The sequence below is a fragment of the Mustelus asterias genome, chromosome 5 (genome assembly GCF_964213995.1).
Source record: "Mustelus asterias chromosome 5, sMusAst1.hap1.1, whole genome shotgun sequence".
NCBI classification, from domain to species: domain Eukaryota; kingdom Metazoa; phylum Chordata; class Chondrichthyes; order Carcharhiniformes; family Triakidae; genus Mustelus; species Mustelus asterias.
In genome coordinates this window covers 119,808,063-119,832,760 of record NC_135805.1, presented here as the reverse complement: position 1 = coordinate 119,832,760, position 24,698 = coordinate 119,808,063, and the positions used below count along the sequence as shown (strand labels likewise).

Here is a 24,698-nt window from a genome sequence, read left to right as displayed (position 1 = left end):
ATTGTGCATCGGGCAGTTCACTCCATATGTTCAATGGAAGTGAGTGAGTAAAGCCCCCAAATACAGCTGCACAAAAATTTCATCAACTCAACCCTCGAGTGCTAAACCTATTGGTATCTGTTCAGTAGTTCCAGGCTAGTTCAAGACATGGTAAATCAGCAATTAGGATCAAAATTGTATGCCAAAACCAAACATTCAAACAGGCGTGTTGTATTAACACCGCTGGCTCAATGTGTGGCGCAGCTATTCCCCTCTGAACCTCAGCACTCGCACTCTCATACTCGGTAGCAGAATACTGCGACATACCACTGCTGGGTTAAGAGTACCATACACATCACACATGCAACACACACACACACGCACACGCAACACACACACACGCAACACATACACGTGCAACACACACACGCACATGCACAACACACACACGCACAACACACACACACAACACACACGCCCATCTATTCAGGAAAATCTGAAAATCCCTCCCATACAGGGCTTCAAGCAAACTCTACCTGGACAAGTATATCATACTCAGAAGGTTATGTAGCACAGTGTCTCAAATCTGACTTTTCAAAAACTGGAGTTGTAAGAAATCTGGACATTTTTAGAATGTGCCATGCATCAATTTTAATTGAATAAAATAAAACTGACCTGGAAAAATTGGCTAGTAGCTGCATTGGTGCTGGGCTAATTAACCCCCTCCATACTTGTGCATCAGTCTATTCCTGCACTCTGACCAACCCCTGACCCACCTAAACCAGCTTGACCCGAGCCGCCCATTATCTGAATTGCTCAATCTAAAATTTAGCAGGATCCGAAACCTGGCATGGCCCTGGTCCCGAGTTGCTGGTTTTGAGACACTTTATTGTAATGTGTAAAGAATTCTGCCACTGTCCATTAAGTAGGTTTTGTTAGCTCTGAGAACAATGATGAGCACCATGATATTTATGGGTAGTTAATTTATTGGTGCCAAGTGAGTTTTATTGCTGACAAATTATTATTTCAGTCTTGGTTTTAATCCATTTCTGTGGTTCTCTTCAAATAATGCATTGATGTTACAATGCAGCAAGGGAAAATTCACCTGGTTGCACATTCAAACATGCTTCAAACAAAATACTCAGAGGAATTATTTTATGGTAGCTAACAAAAGTCCAGAAAGATGAAGGATAATGTTTGATTGCTTGGGAATACCTCCTAGATGCTGCTTTAAATTTAAAGTACAAACTTAAAAATAGTTCAATTGGATGGATGCATTGTATTGCATTAATGGACAATTTTCTATCCTCTGCTCTGTGATCAGAAGGCACTGAATTCACACAATGCAACAATGGTGACTTTTATACTCCTTTGTTTCCATGTTACTAAAAAGCATTAGAATTGCATATTATTAGTGTCTAGTGGCATCCTATCCACAGTTAAATAGTACCCATTTCTTATCTTACTCAATTCAACTAAGCCTCCTCGGCAAAAGATCAAATTCATGAACTCAGAGATACAAAGAGCATGGCCGCTTCCTGAGTAAAACAGCAGAGTGCATCTCATTGCTGTGCAAATTCAAAAAAAAATTACTTACTGTGATAGTCACCATTGTCAGTTACTGCGTTTAATGGGCCAAGAATTCCTTGAGGAATTTGATAATTTCTGAGAAACACAACTACAGCTTGCATTTCTGAAACTGCAGCCTTCTAATCCCATCTTTGACATTACCTAAACTGTCATTTTTGCTGGCAGGGAGGCAAGGGGGTTGCTTTGGATACTTCTTCGAATTTAAAGGGCATCTAGGATGCCCTTTAAATTCGTAGGATGAGAGGAGACCTAATAGAGGTATGTAAGATGTTGAGAGGCATAGATCGGGTGGACTCTCAGAGGCTTTTTCCCAGGGTGGAAATGGCTGCTACGAGAGGACACAGGTTTAAGGTGCTGGGGGGTAGGTACAGGGGAGATGTTAGGGGGAAGTTTTTCACACAGAGGGTGGTGGGCGAGTGGAATCGGCTGCCGTCAGTAGTGGTGGAGGCAAACTCAATAGGGTCTTTTAAGAGACTCCTGGATGAGTACATGGGACTTAATAGGATGGAGGATTATAGGTAGGCCTAAAAGGGAGGGATATGTTCGGCACAACTTGTGGGGCCGAAGGGCCGGTTTTGTGCTGTAGTTTTCTATGTTTCTATCTACATTATTTCAGAACTTTAAACCTTATTGATTTTATTGGTTTCTTTTTGTGTACGGTACTTGATTACTTTCACAGTGCTGAATTGATTTGTTCCTTTTCAGACACAAAACATCTATGGACATTAGCGCATTTGGAACATGAGCCATGTCTGGGATTGATACAATGGAGGCTGACACTTACGTGGTTACCTCATGACCTTTGACATGCCTACATTAATACGTGTTGAGAAGAGGCCAGATGCCTCTCATTTACAAAAGGCTGTCATTGGAGGGGTAATGATGATGAGCTATTGCTGCACAACACCTGGGTGTGAGTCAAGAAAGGCAAAAAGGTCAAAGCAGATCATCTATCTACTCATCTGACATGATTTTTTTTAATGTTTCAGAAGCGGAAATGTTATTTGTTCAATGACATTGGCACACATAAGGTGGGGTTGTTTGAGATTTGTATCCATTTGGAGTAAAGAGGAACAGATAGGCGTTAGTTATACTGTCAGCTTGACATAGCCCCTCGATTGATATTAGGTAATACCAGTTAAATGTATCTTTTGCCAATCTTTCCCTATTGTGACAACCTTCCAGAACAAACTGGAGGAACCTCATTTTTGAAATGCTGATTACTACAGTGCATTGTCCACATATATACATTTGTGTCAGTGGGAGGCCCAAGCCATTTCGAGGACCCATCTCTATTTTGTGGGCCTCCCACTGTAGATCAATGGCCATGGTCCAGCAGACTATCGGGCACACAGACAGGTCCTGTGAGAGGGAAGCAGACATGGAGAGGGGTGAGTTTGGACTATCTGCAATCTGTAGCATTGTTGTGCAGCTGAGAGTATGCCTGCTGCAAGTAAATACAGCCTGGAAACTTCCCTGGCTATTTATTTTCAGGGGGCCTCTTAAGGTGTGCGTGTTATGCCACCCATTCTTGAAAATTGTATTCATGCTCCTAACTAATATGTTAAAGGAGATATGCATTGGTCTACCACACCAAACCAAGAAGATCCTCTTTAAAAATAGCAGTTGGTTTAAATGGGCGGTTAAATCTACCAATTCCATGCTGAGCTCACATTAATGCTGATTTTTGTAGCACAATTGAGGAATCATACCTCATACCTTTTGATTTGCATCGCTGCACATTGCACTGCCTTTACCAAACTGAGCCAGATGGCCGTATACTGAAGTTCCTCAGGCATCCAGATGGGGAATTCAGACAGATGCCACATTCTTGAATAAAACATTCTGCAAATTTATTTTGATTACCACAAGAGCTCTCAAAAAAATGTTATATCATCGCAGTATGTGACCCAAAAGGAAATCAGTCAAATTGTTTATGATGATGATAATAATCAGCGCTAGAGTTGCAGCAAGGGGCCCAATTGGTGCCAATGAGTTTGTTGGGCAGGAAGATTGGGAAACTGGCTGGTTCCGACACTAAAAACAGCTGGCAAGCTGCATTTGGGGTGGAGAGGGGGTTGATGGAGAGAGGAGCAGAATCTGGTGATGGCAGGGAGGGATTATGGTATCTGGGCAGAGTTTCTTTGGAGAGTTCATGGGGTATGAATTAGCTTCTTCCTGAGCCCAAGTAAATAAAAATCCAAAATGTCCTGGGCCTTTTTCTTTGTGGGATCTCCAATGAAGCGCAGGTTAGGCTCTCAGCACTTAATACTAAAGACAGGGGCCGTGATTTAACAGCTCTGTTGATCACGGGGACCAATCCCAAAATGGCCGCTAAATCTCACGAGAGGCCTAAAGTGGAAATTCCCCCCCTCCCGCTGATAACATGATCAGGTTTGCGGCCAAGAGCGGGGATGTGCCTGATCAGGGTATTTTAACATAAATTTAAATCTAATTATAGGACTCGACGCCTCAATGTCCACCCTCTCCATTTCGTCCCACCCTGTGTCATGACTTCACACCAGGGTGAATCACGACTGGTTTTCAAAAATGAAAACCAGTCGTGATGACCACAGTGGAGGCACATAGGTAAGTCTAGCCTCCCAGGTGGTGAGGGACATGGCCAGGCAGTGCCCTGATCCTGTTGGGGAGGAGGGGGGGGGGGGTGGTTCCCCTTATATGTGGTGCAGTGGGGAGGGGGGGGGGGTGTGCATCAATACTTGTGGGGGTGAGGTCACCCTGATGCTTGTGGGGGTGTGGCTCCCAAAGAGTACACAGCACACATTCCTCACCTACTTGTATCAAAGATTTGCAGTGAGCATTCTGCAGCTAGAGAACAATGCTGATTTTCATAATTAAACAACCTGATGGCACTTGGGCTGTTTGTCGATTTGCAGACCCTATTGAATATGGTAATCAGAAGGGTGAACAGCATCAAAGAGATAGATAGTCCAAATGCTGCCAGCCACACCAGATATCGGATATCCCAGTGTGATGGGTGGGGAAGGGGGGTGAGGGGGGTTTGTATTGAGACAAAAAACATATGGGACATAAAAAGGGGAGTTAAGATGGAAGAGAAGGGTCAAGTTGTGTTTTGGTGGTGATTTTATGTCAATTTAAGGTTAGTGGTTCTGAATAGAATACTATTCCCTAATGCATTAATTGTTTCAAGGATAATATAACCTGGCTGAAAGGAGAATAAGATTTCCTTTGCTCATTCCAACAAGGTGTTCTAGTTCAAATATCAGTGTTACATTTCATTCATATGCTGGGCTTTTTTCCATTAATTTAGTGCCAATTGTATTAAATTATACTGACACTTGCTTTTCTAATTGTTAACTGGCATATATAAGGAACTGCTTTGATACAACATGAACTTGCTTTACAGTTTTCTCAAGTTAGTAGATAATAATCACTCTACTGCAGGAATCATGGAATGATCTTGGATGGGAAAACCAGCTAATTTTTCTATTGTCTAATTCGAAGGAGAGCAGGGCTTCTGTGACCACTCTGGCAAAAATTGAGTTAGCTCAGCATTGACCAAGGGTCAAAATTGAGAGCTTCTAACTGTGAGTTCTTGGTGATGGCACATTTCCACATTTGACATTCTGTTCGCTTAATGAGTGACTGGAGCAAAAGTGATGGTTATTGTCTTTTACCACTGATGCTTAACTTACCTCGACAGACTGGTGGTTTTCCTGACCATTTCCCATCACCCTTGCATGCCCGGTGCTCTGACCCTCCTGCCAGGTAAAATCCTGGCTGGCAACTGTAAATTAAGGTGTAACCCAACGTTGGCAGTTCAATTGCTCTCACGTCCACATTGGCAGGTGTTTCTGGCTGTCTGCAGCTGTGAGCTTGAAGGAAAATAAACACAAAAACTCAGACAGTGAAGCAAATAAAAAATGTGTATCAATAAATCAATGCGCGTGATCCAGAATTTCACGATTGTCTTACAGCTGAGTGGCTCAAACTCAGTAAGTAACAGACAAAACACTTACCAGTTGCCAGCTGATGGATTAAGAGTAAAATACACAACACTTGGGGAAAGTGTTTCTGCGGCCCTTCCACTCAACCACAATAACTTAGTTAAAATAGCTGTCGAGTCTTTGTGAAAAACAATGTAAATTGTTTGTGCTGTTTCTCTGGGATTTCTGCTGAGGTTATGGTGGACAAGTGGGGGAATTGCTCCTAAAAATTCATCCCGGTTCTGATCCCGAGTTGTTCATACCAGATGGGAATTTATTCAGATTTGGTCTTGCAGTTTATTTGAACCTGACCATGAAGAGTGCATTTAACAATTTAGGGGTTGTGATGGTGTACTGGTATTGTCACTGGACCAGTAATCTAGAGGTACAGAGTAATGCTCTGGGGACTTGGGCTTGAATCCTGCCACGGAAAATGGCAACATTTGAATTCAATAAAAATATCTGGAATTAAAAGTCAAACAACAACCATGAAACAACTGTTGATTGTCATGAAAACCCATCTTGTTTACTAATGTCTTTTAGGGAAGGAAATCTACCATCCTTAACTGGTCTGGCCCAGACGTAACTCCAAACCGACAGCAATGTGGTTGACTCTTACCTGCTCTCTGAAATGACCTCGCAAGCCATTCAATTCAAAGGCAATTTGGGATGGGCAATAAATGCTGGCCAGCATTGATTAATTTAAAAAAAATAAAACTCAATGAGATTACGGATGAAATGCAAAGTTATGTGGGAACCAGTTGAGAACCATTGGGTTTTATTATTTGCCCATCATCCAACCAACTTACAAAGTTTTCCAGTTAAAAGTGGATGTATAAACCTGGGACCTTTTCCTGGTAATGGTCTACATTGGTCCTGATGCCTTTCCATAATAGAGATTAACCAATATGGTCGATGTTCCACTATCTGTATCCTCAGCTCCACAGTTGACTGACGATGCCTATGAGTAATACTGTGTTGTTGTATGTAGCGACTCCAGTGTTTTATCTACCAGGGATTGATGGAAACACAGATACTTCACGTGCAAGAAGTTGTTCATTCTGTTTTTACATCTGTTGCAATGAAAGATGAAAGCCATGACTTCATCTTCCAGGCTCAGTCTACAGGATGTTGCATGGTGTTTTCCTCATTCTGACCAGCAACAGTTATTTAGAACTCATAGAACCTACAGTGCAGAAGGAGGCCATTCGGGCCATCAAGTTTGCACTGACCACAATCCCATTCCTGTAACCCCACATATTTACCCTGTTAATCCCCTGAAACTAGGGTCAATTTAGCATGTCCAATCAACCTAACCTGCACATCTTTGGACTGTGGGAGGAAACCAGAACACCTGGAGGAAACCCACACAGACACGGGGAGAAAGTGCAAACTCCATACACACCCGAGGCCGGAATTGAACCCGGGTCCCTGGCGCTGTGAGGCAGCAGTGCTAACCACTGTGCTGCCCAGTCACTCAGTGATTCAAAACTCAGCAATCCAATGCATGGTGGGAACTAACAACAATTTTCTGGCTTGGTTGAATTCCCAAATCAAGGTACTGCTGAGGAGAAAATTGGAACAAGAGTCTTCAATGGGTCACTCAGGAAGCTGACTAAAAAATAGCAATAGTTAGTGGTAGGTTTTCCAATCCAATTTCTCAACGGTAGAAATTGCATTTCCCACGAGATGAATGAGGGGAAGAAATATATAATGAGAGCTGGGAGTTGGGGAGAATTTACTCACCTTCTCAGGGACATTTAGGAATGGGCAATATAACCTTGCCACATGCGACAACCAAATCCTATAGATAAATTAAATCAAAACCTCAGCATGTCCAAATCATTGGAATGCTTCTTCTAAATATATCAGTTGAAATGAGAAACATAGTTTAATTTTGAGACTTGACCTGTCGAGACCCTTCCTTTTCTGATGTTCACTGACTTGCTGGCTGTTGCCGACAATTTCGGTTTCACTTTCTGTTTTAATTTCCCTCCTTACCAAATGATTGAAACAGATACTACATTTTCTAACGAAGAGGCATGAATCAAGAGCTTAGTTGAAATTATTTCAACTCTAATCAGATTCATTTATGCATTTACAACAAAACGCATAATCATTTATCACATGCCAATGTTGAGAATGTCATGCATTTATCTGGTCCTGATTTGAAGTAAACTTTGTATAACCATCAAAATTATTGTTAAAGTTCTTTCTATGCAAATGCAGTATCTAATTTCAACGACAATATAGTAAGTTGTCCTCACTGTAACCGCTTACCAAGTCTCCCAGACATTATATTTCCAAACCCTATGTTGTTCCCTTCCACCAAAATTTGCTCACTGTTTTAATTGATACTAAATAGAGTACATAAACAGTTAATGTTAGCGGGGTCAAAATCCTGGAACTCCCTTCCTAACAGCACAGTGGGTATACCAATACCACATTGACTGCAGCGGTCCAAGAAGGCAGCTCACCACCACCATGGAATACTTTTCACTTGCCTGGATGAGTGCAGCTCCAATAACACTCAAGGAACTCCTCACCATCCAGAGCAAAGCAGCCTGCTTGATTGGTACCTCATCCACAACCATAGGGATGGGCAATAAATGCTGGCTTAGCCAGCAACGTTCACATCTCATGAATGAATCAAAAAATAACAGTAGGCATGGTGGTGCAGTGGTTAGTGCTGTGCTGCTTCACAGCTCCAGGGACCGTGGTTCGATTCTAGCCTCAGGTGTCTGGGTTTTCACCAGAAGCTGCTGCTTCCTTCTACAGTGTAAAGACATGCAGGTTAGGTTAATTCATCATGGTAAATTGCCCATTAGTTTGACTGTGTGTGTATGTGATTGTGTGCCCTGTGTTGGACTGGCGTCCAATCCTGGGTGCAGCCTGCCTAGCGCCCAGTGTATGTCGGGATAGGCTCAGCAAGGCTGAGTTGAAATAAACGGTTAAGCAAAGTGTTTTGTTAAATATGTCAAGGCTCATGGTATTTTATGCCAATTGTCAAAAATACTAGCTTTATTCTTTTTTATATTCTTTTATGGGATGTAGACATTGCTGCCTAGGCCAGCATTTATTTCCTTCTCCTAATTGCCCTTGAGAAAGTGGTTGTGAGCTGCCTTCTTGAACTGCTGCAGTCCATGTGGTGCAGGTAAACCCACAGTACTGTTAGGAAATTTTGACCCAGCGATAGTGAAGGAACAGTGATATAGTTCCAAGTCACAGTAGTGTGTGACTAAGTGAGAAACTTCCAGGTGGTGGTGATGTTCCCATGCATTGGCTACCCTCAACCTTCAAGATGGTAGAGGTCATGGGTTTGGAAGGTGCTGTTGAAGGAGCCTTGTGAGTTGTTGCAGTGTATCTAGCAGATGGTGCACACTGCTGCCACTGTGGTGGTGGTGTAGTAATCATAGAATCCCAACAGTGCAAAATGAGGCCATTTGGCCCATCAAGACTGCACTGACTCTCTGACAGAATGTCTTACCCAGGCCCTCTCCCTATTCCTATAACCTCACACATTCACATGGCTAATCCATCTAACCTATATATCTTGGGACACTAAGGGGCAATTTACCATGGCTAATCCACCTAACCTGCACATCTTTGAAGTGTGAGGGGAAATTGGGTAATGTTCTGAAGACCCAGTTCGAAACCCACCATGGCAAATAGTGAAATTTAAATTTTAAAAAATCTGGAATAAAGAGACTAAAGGTGACCCGGATGAAACCCATGCTGATATGAGGAGAATGTACAAACTTCACACAGTCACCTGAGGCTGAAAGTGGTGTTTAAGGTTGTGGATGGAGTGCCAATCAAATGGGCTGCTTTATCTTGGATGACGTGAAACTTCTTGAGTATTGTTGGAGCTGCACTCATTCATGCAAGTGAACAGCAATCCATTACACTCCTGACTTAACCCTAACCCTTGTATATGAACTGGCTTTGGGGAGTCAAGAGGTGTGTTTCTCGCTGCAGAATTTCCAGCCTCTAGTAACATAACTGAGGCCAGTCAAGATAGCATTGTGTGCAGTTCTTGCTTGTATATCTTTAACAAAAATGCAATATGGATGTTTGTCTGCACAATATATAGCACAGCAGGCCGGAACTCTACTACATCACCCCCCCATGGAATCAGCACAGGCAAGGATCTGACAACAGAAATCTCAGTTAACCTTAGGCGAGAATTTCCGGTCTCGCCCAAGCGAGGCCATAAAATCCCACCCCATGTGTTTTTCCACCCTTTAAATCAATGAGATTGTCAAATTTAATACTGCTTGCACAATAAAAGGCACATATCGATGGGCATGGGGAGATCTTTACATTTACAGTCTTTATAAATAACTTATAGTCATAGCTCAATTTAAAATATAGAAGTGACAAAATGTATGATCAAGATCGCAAATTATATACATACTTATCACACCCCTTGGGCCGTGCCATTTACTGACTTGTGGCAGGGAAAATAAATTTTTTAATTGGACAATGTTTCGGTAATTGACAAATGTGACTTGCAGACAGGCAAGCAGAATTCAGCTGAGGTTGATGCCCTGATTTTAGTGACCATACTCTAGGAATGGAAGAGGTGTGAGCTGTTACTTGAGGTGGGAACCCTCCATCATACACAGTTGGTGGGTGGCCCACACTTCTGGGTCTATTTGCCTTTCTTCCACCACAATCGTGGACCACAGAAATATCTCCAATAGATTTTCCAATCTTTGCCCACTCTGTTATTCTGCTGTAACTATTTATAACTTTGTCACATACCTCCATACATTGCACCATTATCCCTCTGTTATTCCATCACTCCTACTCTCCACTCTGTGCTTTTCCAACTCTCCTTTTCCGAGCTCTGTATTTGCTTAAAAATGTTATTCATTTCTCATATCTTCAATTTTTAAAAATTCATCACTGGCTGGACCAGCACTTATTGCCTATCCCTAATTGCCATTTCAAAGGACATTTAAGAGTCAACCACATTGGAGCCACGTGTCTGCATACTTTCTTCCCTAAAAGACACGAGTGAACCAGATGGGTTTTTATAATAATCGGTCACCGTTAGACTCTTAATTCAAGATTTTTTAAAATTTAAATTTCCCTATTTGCCATGGTGGGTTTCGAACTGGGTCTCCAGAACATTGCCCTGGATCTTTAAATTACTAGTCCAGTGACAAGAACACTATGCCACCAACTCTCCATGTTCTAATAAAAAAATAATTGGCCTGCAATGTGTTTCTCTCTCCATAGTTTTTGGTTTTTGTTTCAAAGTCTTGATGTTGAGCACATCATTAGTGAAGGAAAAGACAATAACAACTGCTGCACTTGTGCAGAAGCACCACTGGGCAACTGGTGACAATGACCTTGGATGTAATTCCTCTACCATTACTGAGAGGAGCAAGGGAGAGTTGTTTGAGCATGTGTCATTGCATTCTTTCCAAAGAACAAAACCATACTTTGGAGTGGTTTTATAACTTTGTCTTCTGAGCAAATCAGAACTTTGTGCTTGCAGTTTTCTGATCAATTTATGGTCGTTCAATTATGTTTGTGTTTCGATTAAATGTTACTGCTATGCACCAAATCAACAGGTGGAAAATTACCATTAATAAATCTATTGATAATTTTCTACTTTCAGAATCAAGTCTGCAGTTTTTAATCGATGCCCGTTTTATCAATGCACTGAACTAAAGGACACACCCTCCTAAATCTATTTACAATTTCTGTTCTCCAGCATGCCAGCCAGCAATTCAATGCTGGGCCAACTGCCAACCTTCCTTTAGTCATTGGTCATGTTTCACATGATGAGGACTGATTACAACAGGCATCAAGTTGACAAAATTGAAAATGTTCTTGCCAGCAGAAAAGAATAGTCACAGTTGTGTGCTTTGCGATTGCCTGCTGACAGGAAGTGCCTACTCCCTGCCTTCGAGAAAGTACCATCCTATGTGGTGAAGGCAGTTTACCACATCTCACTTGCACTTCTAACAAAGTCAAATAATTAATCAAACACTTCATTAAATCTGGACAAGGACAGGAAGGTACAAAAGAATTAGGTGGAGCAATATTCTATACATGCAGAAAGAAATTTGTTGCAGATTTTGATATTTGAAGCTGGAAAACTTACAAATGCATTCAGGATGTATGCCACTCCAAGTCAAATTGGCAAGGCAGGAACGTGTTGTGGAGCCTTGAATGTGGTACCCTTTTCGACATTTGAAAAATACAGTGCTTCCAACCTGTAAAAAAACACCAATGTTCTCAATATAGAAAGGGAATAACTGGAAGATATGATTAGCAGAATTTTTGATTCAGTAGTTTTTTACCTCGTAACCTTGAGAACTGTTCTGCATTCCAAAATGAGGGGTGCCTGGATCTGTACATATTGTGTGCGTTGGATCTTTGTATAAGTACGAAAATATTGAAATAGAGGAAACATATTAATAATTCTGGCTATGCTACAAAGAGTTTTGTTTTAAACAGCTTACAAATGAGCAGTTTTAAAAATGTGTGTTCACTTTAGTTTTCCTATGCTGAGTACTTTAATGCCTCGAAATAACATCAGGGCAATATTAGCATATATGTACATAACACAAGGATAATCAATTCCTTTGCGGACTATTTATTTTAAACATATTAAAACTGCTATTAATCAGTAGACAATGAAATTGGATATGAACATTTTGATATTCACATAACTTAATTTTAAGGCCCAATCTCTTAAAAGGTTTGTTCGCTGGACTGTAACATTGCCACGTTATTTATGAGATATTTTCACTGCTTTCCTGTTCATATTAACAGTAAGTGTTTGCTGTCAAAATGAAAGCTCTCCATCAGTGGAATCATTTTCCTCGTTCACCACTTCCCGTTTTTAAAATTGACTGGGGGTAAAGCCATAAAATTAAAACCATTATGGGCAACACAGGCAAAGTAGAAGACAATGAAAAACAGGAATAGACAGGCATTAAAAAAACATGCTAAATGTAATAATCCTCCGACTCTCCCTGGTAACCTATCTTAATTTAAATACATGTATCATGGTGACAGTTCCATTTGGAGCAAACTGAAGATCATTAATAATTAATTAAGACAATGGATGAGGTGACCATACCAATACAAGATGGTTGAACTCCACTCCAGAATCCATTAGCCTGGCAAAATCTTCTCGAAGATTCAACCAACAGAAATGGAGGTCGACAGCGGAAATATACTTCAGATTTGTAGGTGAAACTTCTTCCTTCAATTCGCCCCTCTACTGGAGTTCCTGGATCTCCACAGAAAACAGCTGCAGGCAAGGGAAGTGCCAGAGCGGAGTTAATATATTGTGGAATACCCGAGCATAGTATTCAAAAACCTTCACAGCTTTCAAAATCCATCACATTGCTTTACCAGATGGATTCCTTCTTCCACCCAATAGTTTTTTTCTTTTGCTCCTCTCCTGAATCCTCAATTCATGTTGGGATACAGTTCTATCATTGCCATCCATTTACCAGTGCTTGAGGCCAATGGCTCTTTTTTCTTAAATATCCGAGCTGAGACAGTAAGTGTCAACATTCAATTTAGAAGCGTAAGAGAGCGTTACTATAGCAGGCCCTATCATCAACACACATTTGCTTTCATAGCACACATCCCTGGACGGAGTTCAGGAAGGGGAACTGTGGCTGATTTGACCATCTCTGGACAAGTAAGGCTGTGGTTAATTGTTGCAGCCTTGTTGCTACCCTGGGTTAAGATCATTACAGTCTTAGGATTGAACGTGGAACCCTTGTAGTCTACATGGCTTGGTGCTCGACACAGCACTGGAATTACCCATGAAGCTACTGGATTTTTTCAAAATGGCTTTGCTGCAGTCAAGTTAAATATTTGCAAGTACAATAAGGGAATTACAGACAATCAATGTCCTCAGAAGAAAAGAAAGATGACCATATGTAATAAAAATAAAAGCAAATTACTGTGGATGCTGAAATCTGAAACAAAAACAGAAAATGCTGAAAAATGTCAGCACGTCTGACAACATCTGACAGCATCCACAGACATGCTGAGATTTTCCAGCATTTTCCGAGAAAGATGACCATATTTAGATGCATTATTATACAATCTGCATTCGTCAATTCACAGTGCTTTGGAGTGATAGGATATTAGATTGCGATAAGGATTTACCATGCAACAAATTCCTTTTCTTGCCTGTGTCATAAGTGAAGAATACTCGGAGTAGGAGAGTAGCTTCAGGAGAGCAGGGAGGATGAGAAAAACAGGGCTAGAACCATACCTCTCTACTCCTTGGTGAGACAGTGGTATTGATAGAGACTTGGCAGAAGATTGCCCAATTATCAGCTGAGGTGTGGTGCACATAGCATGACAATTAAAAAAAAATTTAATATAGGGGGAAATACATGAATAGCTAGACAGGTGACTATTCAGCCCTCAATTTGTGTATGTCGTTTTTCTGTTAAAATGAAAGAGCGAATGAATTTTCCAAAACTTTTCATGAGCAGTCAATTTCAAAGGACAGTGGTTAGAAAGGATGGTGATAATATTCAAAAATGGGTAATAATGATGAATGCTGGGGCTACCCATTATTTGTGTCATTCATAAATTCATCAGTTGGTGTTGTTTTCATGGGGAGGTAGGAAAAGGTAGGGGAGAGTCATTTCTAGCCGCTGTTATGTACTTCCTAGGTACTCACGTTAAAAAGCATTGGCAGAAACATTGAACCATGCAGCATCCTCTTGGAGTGGCTTGGTATATGGCAAAATATTATAGTCCCACTTTGGAAAGCACGAAAAAAGCTAACACAAATTATAGGAACTGTACGTAATTATTTCAAATCCTAGCATCATGCAGTCCATTGTGTGAAAAACATACATTCAAAGTATACCTTACCTGGCTATGAGGGCAAAATGTCATACCACAAAGTTTTACCATTCAAAATATTCATTTTGAAATGAAAGAGCCTAACAGATGAATTTTCTTAGGGAATAATACTTGCTGTCTCATAAAGAAAGAGTTCAGAAATACTGTCAATCTTAGTCTGGCATATATGGGCCAAGCCCCAGAAGAGCACTTTGCAAAACTGGGTGACATCTCCACCTCCAAATTATTAATTTTGGTCTCAGTTTGTCCACGACGCCTACACGGAGATTGACAGAATTAATTTCACATTTGACTCTCCCTCAGCATCCCTCAGAATTTTATGTACCTGTCAATTTAATAAATTTAGAATCAATTCCTTGGATGAAATTGCAATAACAGTTCAGTATTTTAGGTATAAAAGATTATGAAAAAATTGCAATTTGTGTAAAGATACATTACATAGCTGACTTCATTCTTCAAAAGGTAGCAACTCCAATGCAACTCAAGACAAACTTAAATGATAATTTAGGAAAACATTATGTGATCAATTCTCATTCAAGACATTTGAGCATGATGACCTTAGCAGATTAATCCCAAGACACTTCCACATAAAGGCATACAGTTTTCGTTAGATACAATCATACACTAAAAGAAGAAAGATAACAACTTCCTGAGGTCAAGAAGCTCAAGAAGAATTCCATAATGTAATAAGGCTTCTGGTTAAAACAGTTAGGTGGTGTTCTCATCTCTAAGACAGACCTGAGATAATCTCTTGTTGCTGAATTACAAATATCACAAGAATTTCATTTCAGGGTGGAAACTCTCAACTTCTGAGGACAAGGTACACTTCTGAGAACAATCAAGGTACTGACCATTGTGTGGGCTGGAAAGAATCATTTGCTGATTCTAGCACCATAAACACATGGTGTTGAAGCTACACAGAAGCATATGGCATTAGGTGAAATTGTGCAATTTGGAGAAGGGGACATAATCCGTATAACAACAACAAATAAATTAAACAAGGAAATGCATCTGATGTTTCCCAGTGGTGCATCTATAATTCAGAATATCCTGATATATGCCTACATTTGACATGTTTCTCACACCTTGAAAAGACACTGTTGCCCAAAATGCCATGCCACAAAATATACTACCTCAGGTCCAGTCTGGTATAATGAAAGGCACCTTTCTCCTAAGTCTAGAATCTCTGACCCAGTCAAATAGTACCAAAGACACACACTATCTAATTTCACAAAAGGAGATGGACACTTCAACAGGGTCAGTTAGTGCTGATGAAACTGTTGCCAATATGAGATGCCGCATTTTAGATAGGAAAGTCAAGCAGGAAGGAGAAAAGAATGAAAATGTCAGCAAAGGGCATTATCAACATTAATGTCTTTGTTAACATGCTGGTTATCTCTGTCTTACAGAAGTTGCAAGTTACATTTCAACAAAGGTAACATGTCTTAATTTAACTGCCTAAAAGGGTATTCCTGTTTCAATAAACTCACGGAAAAACAAAATAAATTCTGTCACATAACGTCAGGCCACGAGAGTCTGTGGGCACGATTTTCCGGCCATGCTCGCCCCAAGACCGGAAATTCCCACCCGAAGTCAATCGACCTTTGCATGGTCTGCCAACATTTTCTGTCCCGCCCACTATGATTCCAGTGGTGGGTGGGATAGGACAATTCCGCCTGTGAGCAGGATTTTCCAGGCCTCCCTCTGGTGGTTTATTCTGTTGTGGAGATGCCGGCGTTGGACTGGGGTAAACACAGTAAGAAGTTTAACAACACCAGGTTAAAGTCCAACAGGTTTATTTGGTAGCAAAAGCCACACAAGCTTTCGAGGCTCTAAGCCCCTTCTTCAGGTGAGTGGGAATTCTGTTCACACCAGAGATGACTTGCCATTGGCTACTGGCAGGATCTTTGGGTCCTGCTGATATCGACAATATTTTATGTGGCTCAACTGTCCTGTCATCTGGTAGGATAGGAAGATCCCACCAGCAGGAAGGGCTTGAAAATTCCACTGTGGGTCTTATCTCAGTGTCTTCACACAGCATACCAAAAGGGTCCCTTAAAAACTATTGTAACATACAAAGCAGCCTTCCTATAAACATATCCATGGATCAATGCAAATAATGCAACACAGTATTGTAGATCTTTTCATAAATTACTGAGCAAGATTTGCAATGTGCATTACAATCTGTGTGGATCAAAACTTTGGCAGAGTTTGTTCATTTATAATTCAAAAAGCAAAAGTGTTAATGATAGCTATGTCCAAAAATAATGATGCAAGGCATACTTTGTGCACTGTAACGACCTTCCATTAATTTTATGCTTTATGCAGTCGGGATTATCACATGCATTTTAACCTAAAAGGATATACTGCATTTACAAACATGTCACTCTTAATAATCTATTAAGATGAACCTTTCAAATGTAGCTGCTGCCATTATAACTTGTTTCTGAATGCAAACATCTGTATTCAAGATATTGATACTGCAGCACAACAAAAATAGGGCACGGGAATATCATAAAGTCATGAAGTGTGCATTTGTACACATGGTTCTCCACAATTCCTAACCTTGGCTGTATCATGAAGAGAAAATAATGGACACAACGTGAATGCTTCTCTGGAGAGTAGGCAGGAGAAAAGTCAAACTAGCTACCCAAGCAGCATTGTCATAGAGGCCTGCCATTAGTGTAATAATGATGTGGAGATGCCGGCGTTGGACTGGGGTAAACACAGCAAGAGTTTTAACAACACCAGGTTAAAGTCCAACAGGTTCATTTGGTAGCAAATGCTATTAGCTTTCGGAGCGCTGCTCCTTCGTCAGATGGAGTGGAAATCTGCTCTCAAACAGGGCACAGAGACACAAAATCAAACTTCATTTTGTGTCTCTGTGCCCTGTTTGAGAGCAGATTTCCACTCCATCTGACAAAGGAGCAGCGCTCCGAAAGCTAATGGCATTTGCTACCAAATAAACTTGTTGGACTTTAACCTGGTGTTGTTAAAACTCTTATTAGTGTAATAATCCAGACTAAAAGCATTATTAGACACATAACCTATTCGACAATGATATGGAGAACAAAATTTATTTCAACCATATAACAGAAACTACAGGTTGGATTTGTGGTTAATTTTCTGAATAAATGGGTAAGAAAAAAAGCAAGAAAGAAAGTTAATAGATTAATTATCAGGGGATCATTTACTAATTATAGAACTCAAATGTAATTACAATAAGCAAACGAGACTGAAGGATGAGAACACAATAAGTAGAACAAAGATTCAGTTAATCAGCACCATCCATGGAGAAAAGAAAAGGGAACATTGCATTACTGATTTAAAATTCTTCAAGAAAGGTAATGCAAACTTACGTAAGCACTGTGGGACTTCTCCTCTCCAAATACCAATTCCTTCACAGGTCAGAACAGCAGACAAGGAAAGCTGATACCCCTCTGAGCAAGTATAGCTGATGCTAGAGCCCCATCTGAAATCTGATCCCTGCTCTCTTCCATGTAGAACTGGGGGTGGCTGTGTGCAAGTGATAGCTTCAGGGGGAATGGGAACAGACAAACAAACAAAATTCATGCACTTCATAAACACAAAAGACTAGCAATTATCTTACCATTAATTTGTATAAGTGGAAGGTATTCAACGAGGAATGTATGACTCCAGTAGAGGGTCAGTTAGCTGGACTGGTTCGTGATGCTTAGCAACGCCAATAAAGGTTCAATTCCCATACCGGCTAAGATTATTTATGAAGGCCCTGCCTTCTCAAAACGTTGCCCTTTGTCGGAGGTGTGGTGACCCTCAAGTTAAATCACCATTAGTCAACTCTCTCTCTCAAAAAGAGGGATCAGCAGCCTATGGTCCTTTGGAAACTTAGTGACTTTCACTGTGGCTCCAGTTTTTATGTTGCTATTAAAATTAAATATTTAATTTGCACAAGTCATTCAGACTTCACACAAAATAATTATAAAAATAAATAATCTCTGCATTGGTTTCTCTTTTTGTTTAATTGAGAAATCAAGAACTACTGAAAACTAAAGGGACACAACTCCCTTTTCTGCTGTGTTATTCTCATAGAATATTTCAACCAAAGTAATTGTAAAGTGTCATATAAATGTAAGCAACTCAAACACCATAGTGCTATAGTTTCAGTAATACTATGCTAAATTTGCCAAAACCTTACCAAAACGTTCAGACATAATTTGCAATCAACAGCATTCATATGCATTAATTTGACAACAATTATGCTCAAAGGTAATCATTTGTACTCAAAAGCAATCATTTAACTACCAATTAACATTGCAAGCAAGACAAATGACATCACTCAAGAATTCAGACATTAAAATTGATTCTAAAGTTTACGTTCCATGGCTTAAAAGCCATCAGGTGCGCACACCCAGGGGGTCCGGAAGTGGGCGCCCGGAAGTGGGCGCCCGGAAGTGGGCACAAAATGCATTCCTGGCTAGTCGGCCCCAGAGCACAGTTTCATGCTGGCTGGTCAATTAATGGCCAGGCAGTGCAAAAAACATGCTGCGAGATGCTGAGCGTGCTAGGGAGGGCAGGGAGAAGGCGGGCTCTGAGACAAGGGAGAGTGTGGGCTGGCGCTTCCAATATGCTCCTTCAGGGGGACAGGCACTGCAGAGCTGTCTCAGGGAGCTGCTGACCTGTGAAAAAATAAATATTGATGTAAAAGCGACGACACAAGTGTGTAGGCAGCACAATCACACTCTGACCTTAGTCCTTAGACATGTGCTTATTTTATTTCAGCCCTGATACTTCCTCATGCCCTGGATTGTGTGTGAAAAACTCTTGCAATCTGGAGGGTGGGGGAATGATGGGTGTTGGCATGGGGGGGGGGTTGCTTGGGAGTGTAGGGCAGCAGACAAGATGTGATGCACAAGTAATAGGCTCTGAAAAAATATATAAAACTAGTTTATCAAAAGTTATGTTAAAACCTTGCAGCTTAAACATAAAAGCCGCCTTGCCAATCGGCCCGCCCGCCAACCATAAAGACAGAGCGTCAATGTAAAATTCTGATCAATTGGTGCGTAACTAATTTAAATTGATTTCCTGATTATCAGCGGGCACACTTTTTACTCTCTTGCTCGCCGTAGAGTGGAATGTTGCCCGACTGCACAATGATGTCGAGACATGCGCCCAATGTCTTCTCGTGCAATTTCATTCTCTTCTGCGTTGGGTGCACACACGTGACCAAACTTTGTATGTTAAACTCTGGCCCATGTTTCTTAATTACCATACCCACAAACATCCGAAAATTAAACTAACATGAGAAAAAGTAGCTCTCAGCTTTCTGCATGTTCATTTACATTCCCTTTGTTCAATTCCACCACCCCTCCTTACCCTCATAGGATAAATCTCTGCTGACTCTCTTTCCTCTCAGCTCTGACGAAGAGTCACCTAGACTCGAAACGCTGGCTCTACTCTCCGTCCATAGATGCGGTCAGACCTGCTGAGATTTTCCTGCACTTTTATGTTTTTGTTGTTGTGTGAGAAAAAGTTGACCTGGTTTTAAGATAACCTTTGATAAACTAGTTTTATATATTTTTTCAGAGTCTATTACTTGTGCATCACATCTTATCTGCTGCCCTACACTCCCAAGCAACCCCCCCCCCATGCCAACACCCATCATTCTCCCTCCAGATTGCAAGAGTTTTTTCACACACCACCTCCCAAAGGATTTTTTTTTCCTCTCGATCACATCCTTCGGACCAATTCTCTTCTACCCTCCCATCCTCTTCCTTAGATTGCAGCAGCTCTCTTCTCCTCTCTCCCCACGCCCCCCCCCACACCCCATCCCCCCGCAATCTGTTACCCATTCACCCCCACTCCACTCCTTCTCTCTCTCCCATTTCCATCCAACCTCTCTCAACTTCCCTCTCTCCACCGGCTGGGAACGCAAGGTTCAATTCAGGTGCAAGATCTTGGAAGCATCTTGGAAACAATCTGGGAAGTGTACATGCATACCAGAATCATGGGAATTGGTGTTTTATCTGAAATTTGTGTATTTACGTAATTTTTGATTGCTTCTTTTTAAACAAGTTCTTAGATATAATTTTTTTTACATTTAAAGTCCGGCAGTCTATCAGACACGTAGAAGTGACATTTCAGATGAAAGCAATTGAATGCCAAGCACATTTTGTTTTGTATGAAAATATACACAAGTTCTTATTTAAAAAGCATCTCTGGTCGATCCCAACAACTAACAAAATTGGTTACATTTATAAACCTTGAAAAAACAGCATGAGACAATAAGGTTCCAAAGAATCCTTGGGAATGGACCAACAGGAACCTCCACCACTGATATTGGTGAACTGGGGTCAGAGGGAGGGTCCTTAAGGAGTTTACAAATGGCAGGTACCTGTGCCATGGGGTTCACATCTAGGATCATGCCATATGAAAATTGGAACATCCAGCAAGATGGACCTGGCGGGGAGGGTAAAGTGTCAGTCCCCTCGTCCTGAAGGCAAGTCAGATATTTTTGGGAGATGCATTAAAAATTTTGAAAATTGTTGCCAAATCTTTGAGTCTGAAATGCTATGGAGTCTGTTCGGCTGCCTGAGTTTACAAAAATATCCGCTATGTTAGGAATTGTAAAAAATAAGCAAGCAATCAAAAATTACTTAAATATACAAGCTTCAGGGAAAAAAACAACAACAGTAGCCATGACTTACATCTCCAGTATGTCAGCTGGTACACTTGGACTGATCAAATGTCCCTGCAGTCAGTATCCATGCACCTGGTTTTTGGAAAGGCTTCAGTTTGGAAATGCTGACAATCAGACTACCTGCCTCTGGCCCCAACCTCCGACATGACAATTCCCACACAGGGGGCAGACAAAAGCTCCACCTCCACAAGGTCATTCTGGGAACGTATACGGAGAGTCAGATCCGGCTATACTGAGGTCCTTCTGACCACTTTCACAAACACCATCCCAAGTTATAGTGGAAGTTCACTTGAATAAGCCAGGTAGCATGGCAGCACAGTGGTTAGCACTACTGCCTTGCAGCACCAGGCACCTGGGTTCAATTTTGGCCTTGGGTGACTATCTGTCTAGAGTCTGCACGTTCTTCCCATGTCTGCGTGGGTTTCCTTCGGGTGCTCTGGTTTCCTCCCACAATCCAAAGATATGTAAGTTAGGTTGATTGGCCATGATAAATTGCCCCTTATTGTCAGAGGATTAGTAGGGTAAGTACCTGGGGTTACAGGGATAGGGCCTGAGTGGGATCATTGTCGGTGCAGGTTTGATGGACTGAATAGCCTCCTTCTGCACTGTAGGGATTCTATGATTCAATGACTATATGTCGTAGAATATTCAAATCAATCAATGTGTTAAGTCAAAATTGTGACGTTTCTTCCCTCATTTAATGCCAAAAAATTAAGCAAAGTTAATTTATTGTAATCAAATTATTGCTATACTGAAGCCATCCCTAAAATAAAATTGCCTCTATTACCAGGTAGTTCAATAATAAAACACATCACTTGTGCGTTACTCAATTGTGCAAGAGGAGAAGATCCAATCCAAGTTCTGTGCTGAGTTAGCCAATCTCAGCCAGAATGTCTACAAATGATCTCACTGTGCTCGAGTTACTGAGGGATCTTATGCTGCATGAATGCTGAGAGCAAAGAAGATTGGGATCAGTTAGAAATCATCATAGAAACCCTACATGCAGAAGGAGGCCATTCAACCCATCGAGACTGCACCGACCACAATCCCACCCAGGCCCTACCCCCACATATTTACCCACTAATCCCTCTAACCTACACATCTCAGGACTCTAAGGGGCAATTTTTTTTTTTAACCTGGCCAATCAACCTAACCCGCACATCTTTGGACTGTGGGAGGAAACCAGAGCACCCGGAGGAAACTCATGCAGACACAAGGAGAATGTGCAAACTCCACACAGACAGTGACCCGAGCCGGGAATCGAACCCGGGACCCTGGAGCTGTGAAGCAGCAGTGCTAACCACTGTGCTACCGTGCCGCCCCTTCTTGATGATCTCCAGAATTCGCACAGACTGTCAACATTTCGTATCCAAGCGCAGGCAGAAGGAAAGGACCCAAGGGTGAAATAGAAAAAGGTTGTAACCCCATGTAAGATGGTATAACTTAAGTTTTAAGGCATAAGAAAGGAAAGGGGAAGCAAATACTACGAGTGTAATATACATTTTCAGTGACTTTTGATTTGATTTGATTTATAATTGTCACATGTATTAACATAGTGAAAAGTATTGTTTCTTGCATGCAATACAGACAAAACATGCCGTTCATAGAGAAGGAAACGAGAGAGTGCAGAATGTCGTGTTACAGTCATAGCTGGGATGTAGAGAAAGATCAACTTAATGCAAGGTAAGTCCATTCAAAAGTCTGACAGCAGCAGGGAAGAAGCTGTTCTTGAGTTGGTTGGTACACAACCTCAGACTTTTGTATCTTTTTCCCGAAGGTGGAAGAGATAATGTCCGGGGTGCGTGGGGTCCTTAATTATGCTGTCTGCTTTGCCGAGGCCAGGAAGTGTAGACAGAGTCAATGGATGGGAGACTGGTTTGCGTAATGGATTGGGCTACATTCATGACCTTTTGTAGTTCCTTGCAGTCTTGGGCAGAGCAGGAGCCATACCAAGCTGTGATAATAACCAGAAAGAATGCTTTCTATGGTGCATCTGTAAAAGTTGGTGAGAGTCGTAGCTGACATGCCAAATTACCTTAGTCTTCTGAGAAAGTAGAGGCGTTGGTGGGCTTTCTTGACTATAGTGTCGGCATGTCGGCACTTAACACCAAGATGGTAACACAGGCATTAGGAGAACATGTTTTGCAATGTACGAATAGTAAAACCTATTGTTGGATTCTACCTGCTGTACAAACAGCATCTGGTTCACAGGTTCTTCATTTATTCCACAAAGACTGATTGACCCTCTCAGTGGCAGTGAAATCCCAGGTACTAATTCTGTGATAATCCTATGATAAATGAGTAATGCCTAGACAGTCATATTGCTATGATCATATCATTAAAAACATGGCTTGTTCTTCAGTAGTAATCCTTAAAAACAATAGAATTACGGAAGCAATATTTCTTGGAAAGTCTATGGATCTCACACCTAACTATCAACTTGCTATATCCTTCACTTCCTTTCCTCTCCAGGTACAGATCTAATTCTTTCTTAAACCCATTTGTACTGAATGCTTCAACGACAGCCCCTGGTAACATCATCCACTTTAGAATGAACACGTTTCCAATGGGAATGTCTTCTTGCTCGAAAATTGCTACATTTCCCATAGTTAAGCCATTTGACATGATGACTAAAGAGGGTGTAGGAGTAAAGTTAAGTGAGAAATTGGAGGGCAAAAAGGGGACACGAGATTGCTTTGGCAGATAAGGCAATAGAGAATCCAAAGAGCTTCTACAATACATAAAGGGCAAAAGAGAGTAACTAGGGAGACAGTAGGGCCTCTTATGGATCAACAAGGTCATCTATATGCAGATCCACAAGAGATAGGTGAGATCCTAAATGAATATTTCTCATCAGTATTTACTGTTGAGAAAGGCATTGATGATAGGGAACTTGGGGAAATAAATAGTGATGTCTTGAGGAGTGTACAGATTACAGAGTGTACATATTACAGAAGTCTTAAAGCGCATCAAGGTAGTTAAATCCCCGGGACCTGATGAAGTGTATCCCAGGATGTTGTGGGAGGCTAGGGAGGAAATTGCAGGTCCCCTAGCAGAGATATTTGAATCATCGACAGTCATGGGTGAGGTGCCTGAAGATTGGAGGGTGGCAAATGTTGTGCATTTGTTTAAAAAGTGCTGCAGGGAAAAGCCTGGAGTGGATAAGTTGTTAGAAGGTATTCTGAGAAACAAGATCTACAGGCATTTAGAGAAGCAAGAACTGATCAAGAACAGTCAGCATGGCTTTGAGAGTGGAAAATCATGTCTCCCAAGTTTGATTGAGTATTTTGAAGGGATAATCAAGAAGGTAGATGAGGGCAGTGCAGTCAACGTTATCTACATGGACCTTAGCAAGGCCTTTGGCAAGGTATTGCATGGTAGGTTGTTGCAGAAGTTTAAATCTCACGGGATCCAGGTGAGGTAGCCAAATGGATACAAAATTAGCTTGATGACAGAAGACATCTGTCATGGTTGTCGAGGGTTGATTTTCAAACTGGAGGCCTGTGGCCAGCAGTGTGCCTCAGGGATCGGTGCTGGATCCACTGTTATTTGTCATTTATATTAATGATTTGGATGAGAATTTAGGAGGCATGGTTAGTAAGTTTGCAGATGAC

At 41.3% G+C, this 24,698-nt stretch overlaps 1 protein-coding gene across 1 annotated transcript in view; it reads right to left on the bottom strand.

The window, feature by feature from the left end:
• The window catches only part of csmd1b (CUB and Sushi multiple domains 1b), a 2,043,836-nt gene that overhangs the window by 25,009 nt on the left and 1,994,129 nt on the right, over positions 1–24,698 (bottom strand). Inside the window, exons 62-66 of the mRNA XM_078213588.1 lie at positions 17,765–17,938; positions 12,643–12,816; positions 11,858–11,931; positions 11,659–11,770; positions 5,247–5,426 (exon numbers count right to left, since the gene is read on the bottom strand). Of these exons, the coding sequence (XP_078069714.1) occupies positions 5,247–5,426; positions 11,659–11,770; positions 11,858–11,931; positions 12,643–12,816; positions 17,765–17,938 (714 nt within the window). The remainder of the gene's footprint in view (positions 1–5,246; positions 5,427–11,658; positions 11,771–11,857; positions 11,932–12,642; positions 12,817–17,764; positions 17,939–24,698) is intronic.